This window comes from Oncorhynchus nerka, linkage group LG28, assembly GCF_034236695.1.
Source record: "Oncorhynchus nerka isolate Pitt River linkage group LG28, Oner_Uvic_2.0, whole genome shotgun sequence".
Lineage (NCBI taxonomy): Eukaryota > Metazoa > Chordata > Actinopteri > Salmoniformes > Salmonidae > Oncorhynchus > Oncorhynchus nerka.
The window spans coordinates 9,373,901-9,388,369 of NC_088423.1; the positions used below are offsets into that span (position 1 = coordinate 9,373,901).

General features: G+C 43.9%; 1 protein-coding gene, 1 long non-coding RNA gene and 1 pseudogene across 3 annotated transcripts; 2 read left to right on the forward strand and 1 right to left on the reverse strand.

Moving 5' to 3' along the window:
* The window catches only part of LOC135565622 (protoheme IX farnesyltransferase, mitochondrial-like), a 109,730-nt pseudogene that overhangs the window by 7,390 nt on the left and 87,871 nt on the right, over positions 1-14,469 (forward strand).
* On the forward strand, positions 8,400-9,535 carry LOC135565538 (uncharacterized). Of its 2 annotated transcripts, none has more exons than XR_010461650.1 (4): positions 8,400-8,566; positions 8,673-8,752; positions 8,904-9,086; positions 9,448-9,535. It is a non-coding gene; the product is annotated as an uncharacterized LOC135565538 (long non-coding RNA). The 2 variants fall into 2 exon arrangements; XR_010461651.1 differs by having other exon boundaries at positions 8,712-8,752.
* Positions 8,747-9,924, reverse strand: LOC135565537 (piggyBac transposable element-derived protein 4-like). The gene is made up of 2 exons (XM_065012620.1): positions 9,252-9,924; positions 8,747-9,103 (listed from the first exon to the last, which is right to left on the reverse strand). Exons 1-2 carry the CDS (start codon positions 9,922-9,924, stop codon positions 8,784-8,786), a joined length of 993 nt encoding a protein of 330 aa, XP_064868692.1. The 3' UTR covers positions 8,747-8,783.

The following is a 14,469-nucleotide window of genomic DNA, read 5'->3' on the forward strand; positions in this document are numbered from 1 at the left end:
GTACCAGATCAATGTGAAGTTATTTACAAGGAGTACCAGTACTAGATCAATGTGGAGCTAAATACAGGGAGTACCAGATCAATGTGGAGTTATTTACAGGGAGTACCAGTACTAGATCAATGTGGAGCTATTGTCACGCCCTGATCTTGGAGATCCTATTTATGTCTCTATTTTGGTTTGGTTAGGGCGTGAGTTGGGGTGGGAATTTCTATGTGTTGTGTTTCTATGATTTTCTATCTCTATGTTTTGGCCGGGTATGGTTCTCAATCAGGGACAGCTGTGTAGCTTTGTCTCTGATTGGGAACCATACTTAGGTGCCTTTTTTCCCACCTGTCTTGGTGGGAAGTTGACTTTCTTTATGGCACTTGGCCTTAAGCTTCACGATTTTGTTTTATCGTGTGCATTGTTTTGTTAGGTGTCTTTTTCTTAATTAAAGAACATGAACATTCAACACGCTGCACCTTGGTCCGCTCCTTTCATCAGCCGTGACAGCTATATACAGGGAGTACCAGTATCAAATCAATGTGGAGCTATATACAGGGAGTACCAGATCAATGTGGAGTTATATACAGGGCGTACCAGATCAATGTGGAGTTATATACAGGGAGTACCAGTAGTAGATCAATGTGGAGCTAAATACAGGGAGTACCAGTACCAGATCAATGTGGAGTTATATACAGGGAATAAAAGTACCAGATCAATGTGGAGCTATATACAGGGAGTACCAGTACTAGATCCTTGTGGACCTATATACAGGGAATAACAGTACCAGATCAATGTGGAGCTATATGCAGGGAGTACCAGATCAATGTGGAGCTATATACAGGGAATTCCAGTACCATATCAATGTGGAGCTATATACAGGGAGTACCAGATCAATGTGCAGAGGTAATAGGTGTAGGTAGATATGTACATGAAGACAGATAATAATAAGGTATTTGAGGTAGATATGTACATGAAGGCAGGGTAAAGTGACTCGGCATAAGGATAGATAATAATGAGGTAGATATGTACTTGAAGGCAGGGTAAAGTGACTAGGCATAAGAATAGATAATAATGAGGTATTTGAGGTAGATATGTACTTGAAGGCAGGGTAAAGTGACTAGGCATAAGGATAGATAATAATGAGGTAGATATGTACTTGAAGGCAGGGTAAAGTGACTAGGCATAAGGATAGATAATAATGAGGTAGATATGTACTTGAAGGCAGGGTAAAGTGACTAGGCATAAGGATAGATAATAATGAGGTAGATATGTACGTGTGTGTGTGTGCATGGAGTCAGTACAAATAGTCCGGGTAACCATTTCATTAACTATTTATCAGTCTTATGGCTTAGGGTTTGATGCTGTCTCAGAGCCTGTTGGTCCGAGAGCTGACGCACCTGTACTGTTTGCTGGACGGAATCGGTAGTGAACCTTCTATGGGTTGGGTCACAGCTTTGTGTATGTGTGTGTGTGTGAGTGTCCAAATTGTGGTGCAGAATTGCTGTGTTTAGCCTGCCTGGACTCTCTTGGTTTGGGGTCAGATATTGTCTTTGTATTGCAGTGAGATATGACCTCGATAAAGGACTGAAGAAAAGCCCAATTAGGTAAAGGCCTGCTGTGTTATTAATGAATGTATTATTGTTTTCCCCCCTCCATGATGACCATTGTTTTACATGGCAAACAAAACCCACGTCTTTGAGTTCTGTCACCCTATGGTTGGGTAATGGCTCAGTAAAACATCATTTAACATCTTCCCCTGCTCTAGTTATCGGTCTACTGGTCTCTTTGTTATTTCTCTTAAGTTGTTTCTCTGAAAGATGGATGAGGCCTCATTTCAACGGCTGGCAGGATTACAGTTGGGTTCTGCAACGCATAATGGGTTTTCATTGCACTTTACACAAACACAAACTCACTGGCTGAAAGACGCGCACATACACACACACACACACTAGTACACACAGTGCTGTCCCTCACCGCTCACTTGTTGTTGTTCTAGAAAACATTTCAGGAGCCAATGATGGCCCTTTGGACTATAGTCTCATTGCTCTCTCGCTGCGTATCACATTAACAGGGACTCACACTCTGATACTGTTATTATTTGCCTGCTGAAAAGCTTTTTGATAATGAAAGATAAAGAAGAGACTGCTGCGCTGGACACTTAAACGCTCTGGAATAATCAGGCTGCGCTGGGTTGCCGAGTGTTGACGCTGTGTGCTGGAATGCGCTCCGTGACTTAAGAATATTAGTTTAATGGGCGACCTCTCCCTGAGCCCTGGGTTGATCCCCATTTAGCTGCGGTCCTCAGCCTGTAATTTGGCCAAGGCCCTGATTACACTGCAGGTTCCCTGTGCTAGAGGCCAGACAGCAAGGTCGCGTTTACTAGTCACCAAACAAACGCACAATGAACTGAACCTATGATTTGTCCCAGCACTCCAAAGCTCTTGGACCTTTCTGTGCAGGCATGTAGTATTGTTTTCTCTAGCCTAGTGTGTCATGGTCAGGGTTACGTCTGTGGATATGAATGTGCGGTGGGAGTATGAATAGCATCAATCCATCAAACGTAAATACATAGAGGGAAAAAACTTAGTTGTCCCGTGAAGGACTTCTTGGAACTATGCTCTGCCTGCCTTCCCTCTTCCATGTAGCCTACCTCTTTACCTGTCTCCCTTACACTACAGCAGGTGTGTAAATGTCCTCCAAGTATGACAACTATGTCTCCTCTAATGGCAGGTTGGCAGTCTCCAGGGCCCCAGCTGCAGGGCCCCAGCTGCAGGGCCCCAGCCCTCAGGAGTTCAAAGTGTAGAGAGATGGGAGAGGCGGAAGCTACAGTTGCTACACTGAGTGGGTGTTCATGCCCGTTTCTGTTTCTGTGGGCCCACCTTCAATTCAGCCCCTGTCAATATGTATTTTCTCTATAGAAATGGCTCGGGGCAGTGTTTGACATTAACATGGGGAGAACAAGTATTTGATACACTGCCGATTTTGCAGGTTTTCCTACTTACAAAGCATGTAGAGGTTTGTAATTTTTCATAGGTACACTTCAACTGTGAGAGACGGAATATAAAACAAAAATCCAGCAAATCACATTGTATGATTTTTAAGTAAATAATTTGCATCATACAATGGGATTTTCTGGAATTTTGTTTTAGATTCCGTCTCTCACAGTTGAAGTGTACCTATGAGAAACATAACAGACCTCTGCTTGGTAAGTAGGAAAACCTGCAAAATCGTCAGTGTATCAAATCCATGTTCTCCCCACTGTATCTGTCATTTATTAGGTCACTCTCCTTTCATCATCTCCCTGTACAGCAGTCACCTGCCCGGCCTAGTCACAACAGAAGCCTGGGGCTAGGGAGCCTTGCAGTCAGGCTATGTGTAGGTTGGAGGTGGGGGGTTGGGGCTGTAGTTTGGGAGGCTTTGGGAGCGGGTTGGCCACTGTTCTGAAGTGGCTGTGTAGAACATGTAGACTACCCTCAACCGGACATGAGGGGTACTAGACTGGTGAGTTAGTGTTACCCTCAACCGGACATGAGGGCTACTAGACTGTTGAGGTAGTGTTACCCTCAACCGGACATGAGGGGTACTAGACTGGTGAGGTAGTGTTACCCTCAACCGGACATGAGGGGTACTAGACTGGTGAGGTAGTGTTACCCTCAACCGGACATGAAGGGTAGTAGACTGGTGAGGTAGTGTTACCCTCAACCGGACATGAGGGGTACTAGACTGGTGAGGTAGTGTTACCCTCAACCGGACATGAAGGGTACTAGACTGGTGAGGTAGTGTTACCCTCAACCGGACATGAGGGGTACTAGACTGGTGAGGTAGTGTTACCCTCAACCGGACATGAAGGGTACTAGACTGGTGAGGTAGTGTTACCCTCAATCGGACATGAGGGGTACTAGACTGGTGAGGTAGCGTTACCCTCAACCGGACATGAGGGGTACTAGACTGATGAGGTAGCGTTACCCTCAACCGGACATGAGGGGTACTAGACTGTTGAGGTAGTGTTACCCTCAACCGGACATGAGGGGTACTAGACTGGTGAGGTAGTGTTACCCTCAACCGGACATGAGGGGTACTAGACTGGTGAGGTAGTGTTACCCTCAACCGGACATGAAGGGTAGTAGACTGGTGAGGTAGTGTTACCCTCAACCGGACATGAGGGGTACTAGACTGTTGAGGTAGTGTTACCCTCAACCGGACATGAGGGGTACTAGACTGGTGAGGTAGTGTTACCCTCAACCGGACATGAGGGGTACTAGACTGGTGAGGTAGTGTTACCCTCAACCGGACATGAAGGGGACTCGACTGGTGAGGTAGTGTTACAGTAGTGAAGGACAAATGGGCACCCTGTAGATTTGTTTCGTTTGATGTGCCTCTGCTTTGATGTCCTAATGGGCCAGCCGGACCAGTGCCTTGTGGGTGGGTGGTTGCGTGCACTTGGCCAACTGAAACCCATTTATTCATGCTGGCAAAGAGACACACACAGGAAGAAAATTGTGGAGATAAAAATGCCACTGAATCTGAGGTGATATTGGATCACTGAAAATGGTCTTTGTAAGTGAGAAGGGCTTACCAACAAAAGGACTAATTCAAGGTAGAAAGGAGTTGAAGCGCTCCACAAAAAAAGCAGAGATATTTATTTTAGCTCACTAATCCCCTGTACAGGATGCGAACAGGTGACGTTTCAACATCAAGCTGACGTCTTCCTCAGAGATCTTCGAAAGTAAATACAGATATGTTGTTGTACTCTGCAAACCTCAAAATGTTGTTTTCCTCCCTTTTAATATGGTTGGCCTTGTTTTCCTCAGACCTTACGTAAGCAGAGCCTGAGTCTACACACCGTTCTGTCTGGAATCTGAGAGCATTACATCTTAAGGCCAGGGCTTCTCCTTCTTGTGGCCAGCAGCAGCTTCACACCACACAAGGCTATCTGCCCCCATGTCCCTTCTCTTTTTCAATGGTCCTCTGTGGTTAAGAAGCCCTGTGGTTTCATCCTAGGTTTAATTGGCAAGTTTGGAGGGATTGGATAAACATTGAGTACGGTTACATGCCCACAATAATGTGATTATTGTGCATAATCAGATTAATATAATAGTTATATTAAAACGTTTTCATGTTTTTCAAAAATAATGATTTCCCTAATAATCATGGTTACATGGACACATCCGAAATCAGGCTACCTGATGGCACTCTAATAAATGCAGAAAATCTCAAACCAAACTAAACGTTCTACCACAGCGACCATGTTATTTTTGGGAAGCATATTTGATTCTGAGTTCTGACATATAGAGTTTGTATGTGAAAACTACTCCTAAAACACGCATACATTCAGTTGTTCTGAACTCACTTGGGGGAGGCTCGCTCGGACGATTTTAAGATAATCAGAGTATGGTGTTTAGATCAAATCAAATCAAATTGATTTATATATCCCTTCATACATCAGCTGATATCTCAAAGTGCTATACAGAAACCCAGCCTAAATCCCCAAACAGCAAGCAATGCAGGTGTAGAAGCACGGTGGCTAGGAAAAACTCCCTAGAAAGGCCAAAACCTAGGAAGAAACCTAGAGAGGAACCAGGCTATGTGGGGTGGCCAGTCCTCTTCTGGCTGTGCCGGGTGGAGATTATAACAGAACATGGCCAAGATGTTCAAATGTTCATAAATGACCAGCATGGTCCAATAATAATAAGGCCACAACTCTATCCTCCTGATTCCTGCTAACAAGCAAAAAATGAAAGCAGGAAGCACCAGTGACTCAGCCTATAAAAAATGGTCAGATGAAGCAGAATCAGATGCTAAACTACAGGACTGTTTTGCTATCACAGACTGGAACATGTTCCGGGATTCTTCCGATGACATTGTGGAATACACCACATCAGTCACTGGCTTTATCAATAAGTGCATTGAGGACGTCGTCCCCACAGTGACTGTAAGTACATACCCCAACCAGAAGCCATGGATTACAGGCAACATTCCTACTGAGCTAAAGGGTATAGCTGCCGCTTTCAAGGTGCAGGACTCTAACCCGGAAGCCTACAAGAAATCCTGCTATGCCCTGTGACGAGCCATCAAACATGCCAAGCGTCAATACAGGGCTAAGATTGAATCATACTACACCGGCTCCAAAGCTCATCGGATGTGGCAGGGCTTGCAAACTATTACAGACTACAAAGGGAAGCACAGCCGCGAGCTGCCCAGTGACACGAGCCTACCAAACGAGCTAAATCACTTCTCTGCTCGCTTCGAGGCAAGCAACACTGAGGCATGCATGAGAGCACCAGCTGTTCCGAACGACTGTGTGATCACGCTCTCCGTAGCCGACGTGAGTAAGACCTTTAATCAGGTCAACATTCACAAGGCTGCAGGGTCAGATGAATTACCAGGACGTGTGCTCCGGGCATATGCTGACCGACTGGCAGGTGTCTTAACTGACATTGATGGAGTCTGTAATACCAATATGCTTCAAGCAGACCACCATAGTCCCTGTGCTCAAGAACACAAAGGCAACCTGCCTAAATGACTACAGACTAATTGCACTCACGGCTGTAGCCATGAAGTGCTTTGAAAGGCTGATAATGGCTTACATCAACACCATTATCCCAGAAACCCGAAACCCACTCCAATTTGCATACCGCCCAAACAGATCCACAGATGATGCAATCTCTATTGCACTCCACACTGCCCTTTCCCACCTTCACAAAAGAAACACCTATGTGAGAATGCTATTCATTGACTACAGCTCAGTGCTCTACAACATAGTACCCTCAAAGCTCATCACTAAGCTAAGGATCCTGGGATTAAACACCTCCCTCTGCAACTGGATCCTGGACTTCCTGACGGGCCGCCCCCAGGTGGTGAAGGTAGATAGCAACATATCTGCCACGCTGATCCTCAACACTGGAGCTCCCCAGGGGTGCGTGATCAGTCCCCTCCTGTACTCCCTGTTCACCCACGACTGCATGAACAGGCACGACTCTAACACCATCATTAACCCTTTCATGCGTGAGTTCCAAATATCTCTAACGGTCGCCCCAGCGTGAGTTTTTTTATGCACGTGATGTTAGAATGTTCTCTCCATTCCAGAATGTGATTGTTACGTAACAGTACATTTTATCCGCGCTGCCCTCAAACTAAAGCACGCAGCCTGTTTATATTTATAAGTTGTTTTAACTTCAATTTAAAATGATTTTCAAACAAGTTTTTATTTTCTAAAAACAGTTTGAATTTAGGTGTGTTCCGCCTCCTCATTCATTCACATAAAAATAGTCATTTTTACTTTTGCGGATAATTACATTTTTGGGACATTTCTGACACGGACAAAATTCCCCAAGCACTTCCCAATTGTTTGTGCAGTTCACGTCTGCAGACATTTGCTCATCTCCCGTCAGAACAGGATCTGCACACGTGTTCACATTTTCTATTCCACATTTCTATTGTAGCGTACTGTATGTATAGAGCATAATATATTTGTGTATATTCTTTATCACCTCGGAAACGTGAGGTAACGTTACTCATTTTATAACCTTTATGATGTTATAGTCAATCGTGCTTATGTAGCCACATTCTTCTATTAGCTCTGTAAAACAATGCTAAATGCGTCAGAGAAGTATTATCTTGTGTTGCATTTTGAAGCTACCATGGCCTTATGACTCTCAAGTGGTGCAGCGGTCAAAGGCACAGCACATCAGTACTAGAGGTGTCACTACAGACTCCCTGGTTTAAATCCAGGCTGCGTTTCCATCAAAGTAAGTGCCTTATTATGTTATAATAGTTATAATAATAGTTTCCGTATGCCGTTTCTGCTGTAGCTGTAGATCATAATATATTCCTTATAACTGCGGACACGTGAGGTAACGTTAAACATTTTATAACCTTTATGGTGTTATTGTCAATCATGCTTACCTAGCTACATTATTCTATTAGCTCTGTAAAACAATGCTAGTTGCGTCAGAAAACTATTAGCTTGTGTTGTATTTTGAAGCTACCCTGGCCTTATGACTCCCAAGTGGCGCAGCGGTCTATGGCACTACAGACACCCTGGTTCAAATCCAGACTGTATCACACCTGGCTGTGATTGGGAGTCCCATAGTGCAGCGCACAATTGGCCCAGCGTTGTCCGAGTTTGGCCGGTGTAGGCCATCATTGTAAATAATAATTTGTTCTTACATTACTTGCCTAGTTAAATAAATAAATAATATGACCATGGTTTGTTTATTTGGTCTATTCAGCATAGCTCTGTTCTGCCCTGCCTTGCCCCCTTGTGGAGCTCAAAATTTAGTTTCTTACTGTTATAACTCAAATCCGTGATTTTGTCAATGCAATAAACTATTTTTTTATAGCAGTGTTTATTATGTTACTTCTTTGTAGTATTGTTTTATTGCTAGATCCTTATATTGTATTCTAATGAATAATTCCTCTTTATTCTGTACTTTCAGAAACCAGAAACATTATTTGCCAATATCATAACTGGAGCTGGACATCTTTGGAGCTGAAGAATGAGGACAGCTTTTGTATGCTAACGTACACTCCTTAACAGTTGTACTGGATGAAAACACAGCAAGAAAACGCATGCCAATATGTAATATTCATCTATTTTATTGCAGTACTGGTAGTTATTTCAACAACTTGTTTTACTAGAGGACAGAAAACTGAATATGCGTAACCCATATTTAATATCCATGCAGTGACTGAACAACAACTGCATTTCCACCCCCATCTCTAAGGCATAGTATCATGGCTGGTCACCTGTCAAGTCACATGTCAGGTCAGTCAGTCACCTATTGCTGCAGATGTGCTCAATAATGCTTGAGCATGTGATACTCCTCAAAGCATGGTGAAATACATAGAGGTGTATCACAAGCTAGACACATGTATTTTGTCATCTTCCTCTGCTTACTTCTCCTGGCGCCAGACAGGCAGACTTTGCAATGCCTCCGTGTGCGACTACCTTGAGAAGCAGTTTGAGGGACTTTGCAGGGAAAATGTCGTGCAGTGAGGCGTAGGGGATTGTCTACAGCAGGACGGCCCCCAGTGGATGGGCGCCGAGGGGTGTGGTGCTCCTCCAGCAGCTCTCTCATGAGGTTCTCTCTGTATTTTTGGTAGGTAATTACTTTACCTATGAGGGAGTGGGAAGGATGAGGAAAGTTAGAGGATGATGAGGCAGTGGGGAGGTGGGTGAGATATTGTCACTATAATTGCATAATGGATTTGTATGTGAACTGTACATCCAATTACAAAAATACCTTGTTCAGTAATCATCTCACCTGTTAGTTGGCGGTGAACTATGCTGCCGTTGAGGACAGCAGTGTCGATCAGATGGAAAAATATCTTCTTATACCACTTGTTCGTTTTCCGTGTGCATTCCACAAAGCTGTTTATCATGTCTGCCTTATCCACGGCCCCCATTTTGAGGTTATAATCAAGCACACAATCTGGTTTGATCTTTCTCTCTCCGGTCAGGTGGTCCACCTTCCCTGTGGCCGACATGGTTGCTGTATGGACAGTGGAGAGGACATGGACGTCTCGCTTGTCATGCCACTTTACTGCCAGCTGTTGACCGTTCTCTTGGAACTCCACCTCCCCTCTCTGCATCTTCCTGCATCCGAATGCCGGCATCCCCTTCCTGTTCGACCTGACTGTGCCACATGCCCCTGTGCTGTTGGAGAGCAGATGCTGGAAGAGTGTGGGACTGCTGTACCAATTGTCCACGTACAAAGTGTGTCCCTTGCCGAGATGAGGAGCCAGCATGGTCATCACCACGGACCCTGACACCCCAAGCCCCTCATAATGTTTGATGTCAGTGGTGGACCCTGTGTAAACTATAATATCCTGGACAAATCCTGTCTTCACGTCGCACATGACAAAGAACTTGACTCCAAACCTGTGCCTTTTGGAGGGAATATATTGACGGAACGCCAGCCTACATTTCCATAACATCAGGGACTCATCAATGCATAGGTCCTTGTATGGCACAAAGACCCGACCAAATGCTGATGTCAGGCTGATAAGAACATTTCTTATTTTGTATAACGGGTCACTTAGGATGGCAGTAGCGTTGTTGACAAAATGCAGGCATCGCAGAAGAACTAGGAAGCGATCTTGGGAAAAGAGGGAGGCAAAGAAGGGAGTTGCAAACATAGGATCTGTGCTCCAGTATTCTCTTAGGGAGTTCTTCTTTACTATTCCCATGAGAAGGACTGTCACCAGGAAGGTATACATTTCACTAATTGTGGTTGTCACCCATTTAGCGAGTTTCCCCCTCACTCCTGGCTCTCTCTTCTCCTGTAGCTCTAAGGCATAGCGATTGGTCTCCTCAACTATCTCTCCCACCAGCTCCTCTGTGAGAAACAACTTGAAGCACTCTGCCTCAGTTGGAAATGGCAAGGGGCGTTGCACTCCAGACTGGGACTCGTCAAAGCAGACAGCAGGGCCAGGTGGGGTGAAATGACTGGTGGCCTTCCAGCTACCACAGAACTCCTGTACTTCATCCACTGTCGGCCTGCCTCCATCACCACCAGCATCTTCAAAGGGACCTGGTACTTCCTCAGTTGACAAGGGAAATTCAGATTCAGGGTTCTCAATGGCTACAAGGTTGAGGGGCAGCTCCTCACTGTCACTGTCAGAATCTGATTCCTGACTTTCATACTCAGACTCATTGTCAGAATTTTAAAAAATCTCCAGAATTTCCACATTTGTGAGTTGTCTCCTTTTGAAAGACATTGTTAATGCTACAGTTTAGCTCACTAGCTACATACATAAACAACAACACTGAATGGCGCAGAGTGGGAGGTTACGTGGTTGACTGCCGGCACGCGCCACTTGTATCAATAAATCACTATCAGAAAATGTTTTGTGTGGTAATTATTTGTGTATTTACGATTTTATTCACATGTTTTCAATTCTAGGTGACAACTCATGCATTCCGATTCTTGCACAGATTGTAATGGGCACATATGTGTGTAAAATACTTTTTTGAGGGTTGTACTGATTATGATGAGCTAAGCTAATTCCAGCTGTGTAGCCATGTTTGTTGACATACAATGCATTCTGGGATTCACGTCTGTTTGACCAAAGATGTTACAACAAAATGAGGTGAGTAAGAGTTCACAAATTTTTTGAGGACGTCCGGAAGTTAATGGTGGGATGTGAACGATGGTAGATGACACACCCCTTCAACATGCATACTACAAACAGACCAAACTCATCTCGTCTTCTCTTATTATCTTCGGTTTCTGTGAGGAAAAAATGCATGGCTGCGCGCTGAAAATAATCGTCGGATTACTTTCGATTTCTATGAAGTGTTTTACCTAGTTATTTCGATCAATGGTGAGCTCACCCGTGATGTGATTAATTATATATAGTAATTGCTATTAGCTCATTCATATTGTAGTTTACGTCAGCCGAGAGTTAGAAAATATGACTGCTTGTGTTGGGTCAATCTTTCCTCAGCGCTAGGACAAATGTAGCCTACATTTTTCCGGTTAGGATGATTGTGTTATGCTATATTTACTTCTGTGAATATCTGAACAATGCATCCAAAAATAAACTGCTGACATTCTGGACATAACTTTGTAAGGACTGTGTTTGTGTAAATAGTTTCTGAAAAAAGTGTGGCCAGCTCAAACGCTGATTGTTGCGTCATTCGAAACTGCCGTTCTAAACTAGCATTCTAAACGAGTGTTCTAAACACACGGGTGTGATCGTACGCTTCAGGGACCACTGTAGAACGATCACACCCGTGTGATGGTACGTGTGAAAGGGTTAAGTTTGCTGATGACACAACCAATAACGACGAGACAGCCTATAGGTAGGAGGTCAGAGACCTGGCCGGGTGGTGCCAGAATAACAATTTATCCCTCAACGTAACCAAGACTAAGGTGAGATGAGTGTGGACTACAGGAAAAGAACCACAGAGCACGTCCCCATTCTCATCGACGGGGCTGTAGTGGAGCAGGTTGAGAGCTTCAAATTCCTTGGTGTCCACATCAACAACAAACTAGAATGGTCAAAACACACCAAGAGACCGTCATGAAGAGGGCACAACAAAGCCTATTCCCCCCCAGGAAACTAAAAAGATTTGTCATGGGTCCTGAAATCCTCAAAAGGTTCTACAGCTGCAACATCGCTGGTACGGCAATTGCTCGGCTTCCGACCGCAAGACACTTCAGAGGGTAGTGCGTACGGCCCAGTACATCACTGGGGCAAAGCTGCCTGCCATCCTGGACCTCTACACCAGGTGGTGTCAGAGGAAGGCCCTGAAAATTGTCAAAGACCCCAGCCACTGCAGTCATAGACTGTTCTCTCTACTACCGCATGGCAAGCAATACAGGAGCGCCAAGTCTAGGACAAAAAGGCTTCTCAACAGTTTTTACCCCCAAGCCATAAGACTCTTGAACAGGTAACCAAATGGTTACCCGAACTATTTGCATTGTGTGCCCCCCCAACCCCTCTTTTACGCTGCTGCTACTCTCTGTTTATCTTATATGCATAGTCACTTTAACTATTCATTCATGTACATACTACCTCAATTGGCCCGACCAAACAGTGCTCCCGCACATTGGCTAACCGGGCTATCTGCATTGTGTCCCACCACCCGCCAACCTCTCTTTTTATGCTACTGCTACTCTCTGTTCATTATATATGCATAGTCACATTAACGATACCTACATGTACATACTACCTCAATCAGCCTGACTAACCGGTGTCTGTATGTAGCCTTGCTACTCTTATTTTCAAACGTCTTTTTACTGTTGTTTTATTTCTTTACTTACCTACACACACACATTTTTTTTTTGTCTGCACTATTGGTTAGAGCCTGTAATTAAGCATTTCACTGTAAGCATTTCACTGTAACCTGTTGTATTCGGTGCACGTGACAAATAAACTTTGATTTGATTTGATATTGCTCACCATATGGCTGCTGCAGAGAGACGTGAGAGTCATCAGAAAACGAGTTTTGATCAGTCATGTAAATAAAGGTGCTGAAAACAAATGGGCTGCCTATTTAAAAAGGTGGATAACAAGCAATGGAGGAAAAATACTGGCATTTTTCTGCAGGTACAGCAAACGATCACAAAAACATATATTTCTCCCCCATCACTAATGCCTACTCAATGAAACTTCGGCTGGCCAGTGATACTTTCATGAAATGATTTTCTCCCATCAGCCCAGAGCTTTTAAAGTATTTATGCATCCCTAATTAATAGGGTAACACAATTTTTAGATATAACAAAGCCAGTTAATTAATTACTATTTAGCAGTTGCTTCCTTGTGTCTATATAAAGACTGTACATATATATGTGACTGTTAAGTAGTTGTTTTTGCTTTGTTTGTAGAAGAATACAACTTGTTTTGTGTAATTACACAATGGCCCATGGGGTTGTCTTGTGACACATAATAACACTGTGGTGCATTGCCATACACACACACACTTTGCCTCGCTGGCAACTATGATCACATATCATCTGTCAGGGAGTTGTCTTGTGACACATAATAACACTGTGGTGCATTGCCATACACACACACACTTCGCATCGCTGGCAACTATGTGATCTTCCGCTGTGTCGGCTTGACACACACCATATCATCTGTCAGGGGATTGTTTCGTAAAAGAGGCAAACCCTCACCTGGGCGTAGTTGAACTTTTCACTTTGGTCGTCCTTTTGGTGTTCATAATCCTCAAACATGAGAGGGAGGAGTGGAAGGACAGAAAAGAAATGACAACTTTAGATCTGGTGCCAGGTTTGTCCTTTTTGTTTCATCTTTAAAAGTAGAGACACATTGTCAGTACTGTGGTTGGGACATCATTAAAAGTAGAGCCACATTGTCAGTACTGTGTTTGAGCCATCATTAAAAGTAGAGCCACATTGTCAGTACTGTGGTTGAGCCATCATTAAAAGTAGAGACACATTGTCAGTACTGTAGTTGGGACATCATTAAAAGTAGAGCCACATTGTCAGTACTGTGGTTGGGACATCATTAAAAGTAGAGCAACATTGTCAGTACTGTAGTTGGGACATCATTAAAAGTAGAGCCACATTATCAGTACTGTGGTTGGGACATCATTAAAAGTAGAGCCACATTGTCAGTACTCTGCTTGGGCCATCTTTAAAAGTAGAGCCACATTGTCAGTACTGTGGTTGAGCCATCATTAAAAGTAGAGCCACATTGTCAGTACTGTGGTTGGGACATCATTAAAAGTAGAGCCACATTGTCAGTACATCATTAAAAGTAGAGACACATTGTCAGTACTGTGGTTGGGACATCATTAAAAGTAGAGCCACATTGTCAGTACTGTGGTTGGGACATCATTAAAAGTAGAGCCACATTGTCAGTACTGTGGTTGGGACATCATTAAAAGTAGAGCCACATTGTCAGTACTGTGGTTGGGACATCATTAAAAGTAGAGCCACATTGTCAGTACTGTGGTTGGGACATCATTAAAAGTAGAGCCACATTGTCAGTACTGTGGTTGAGCCATCA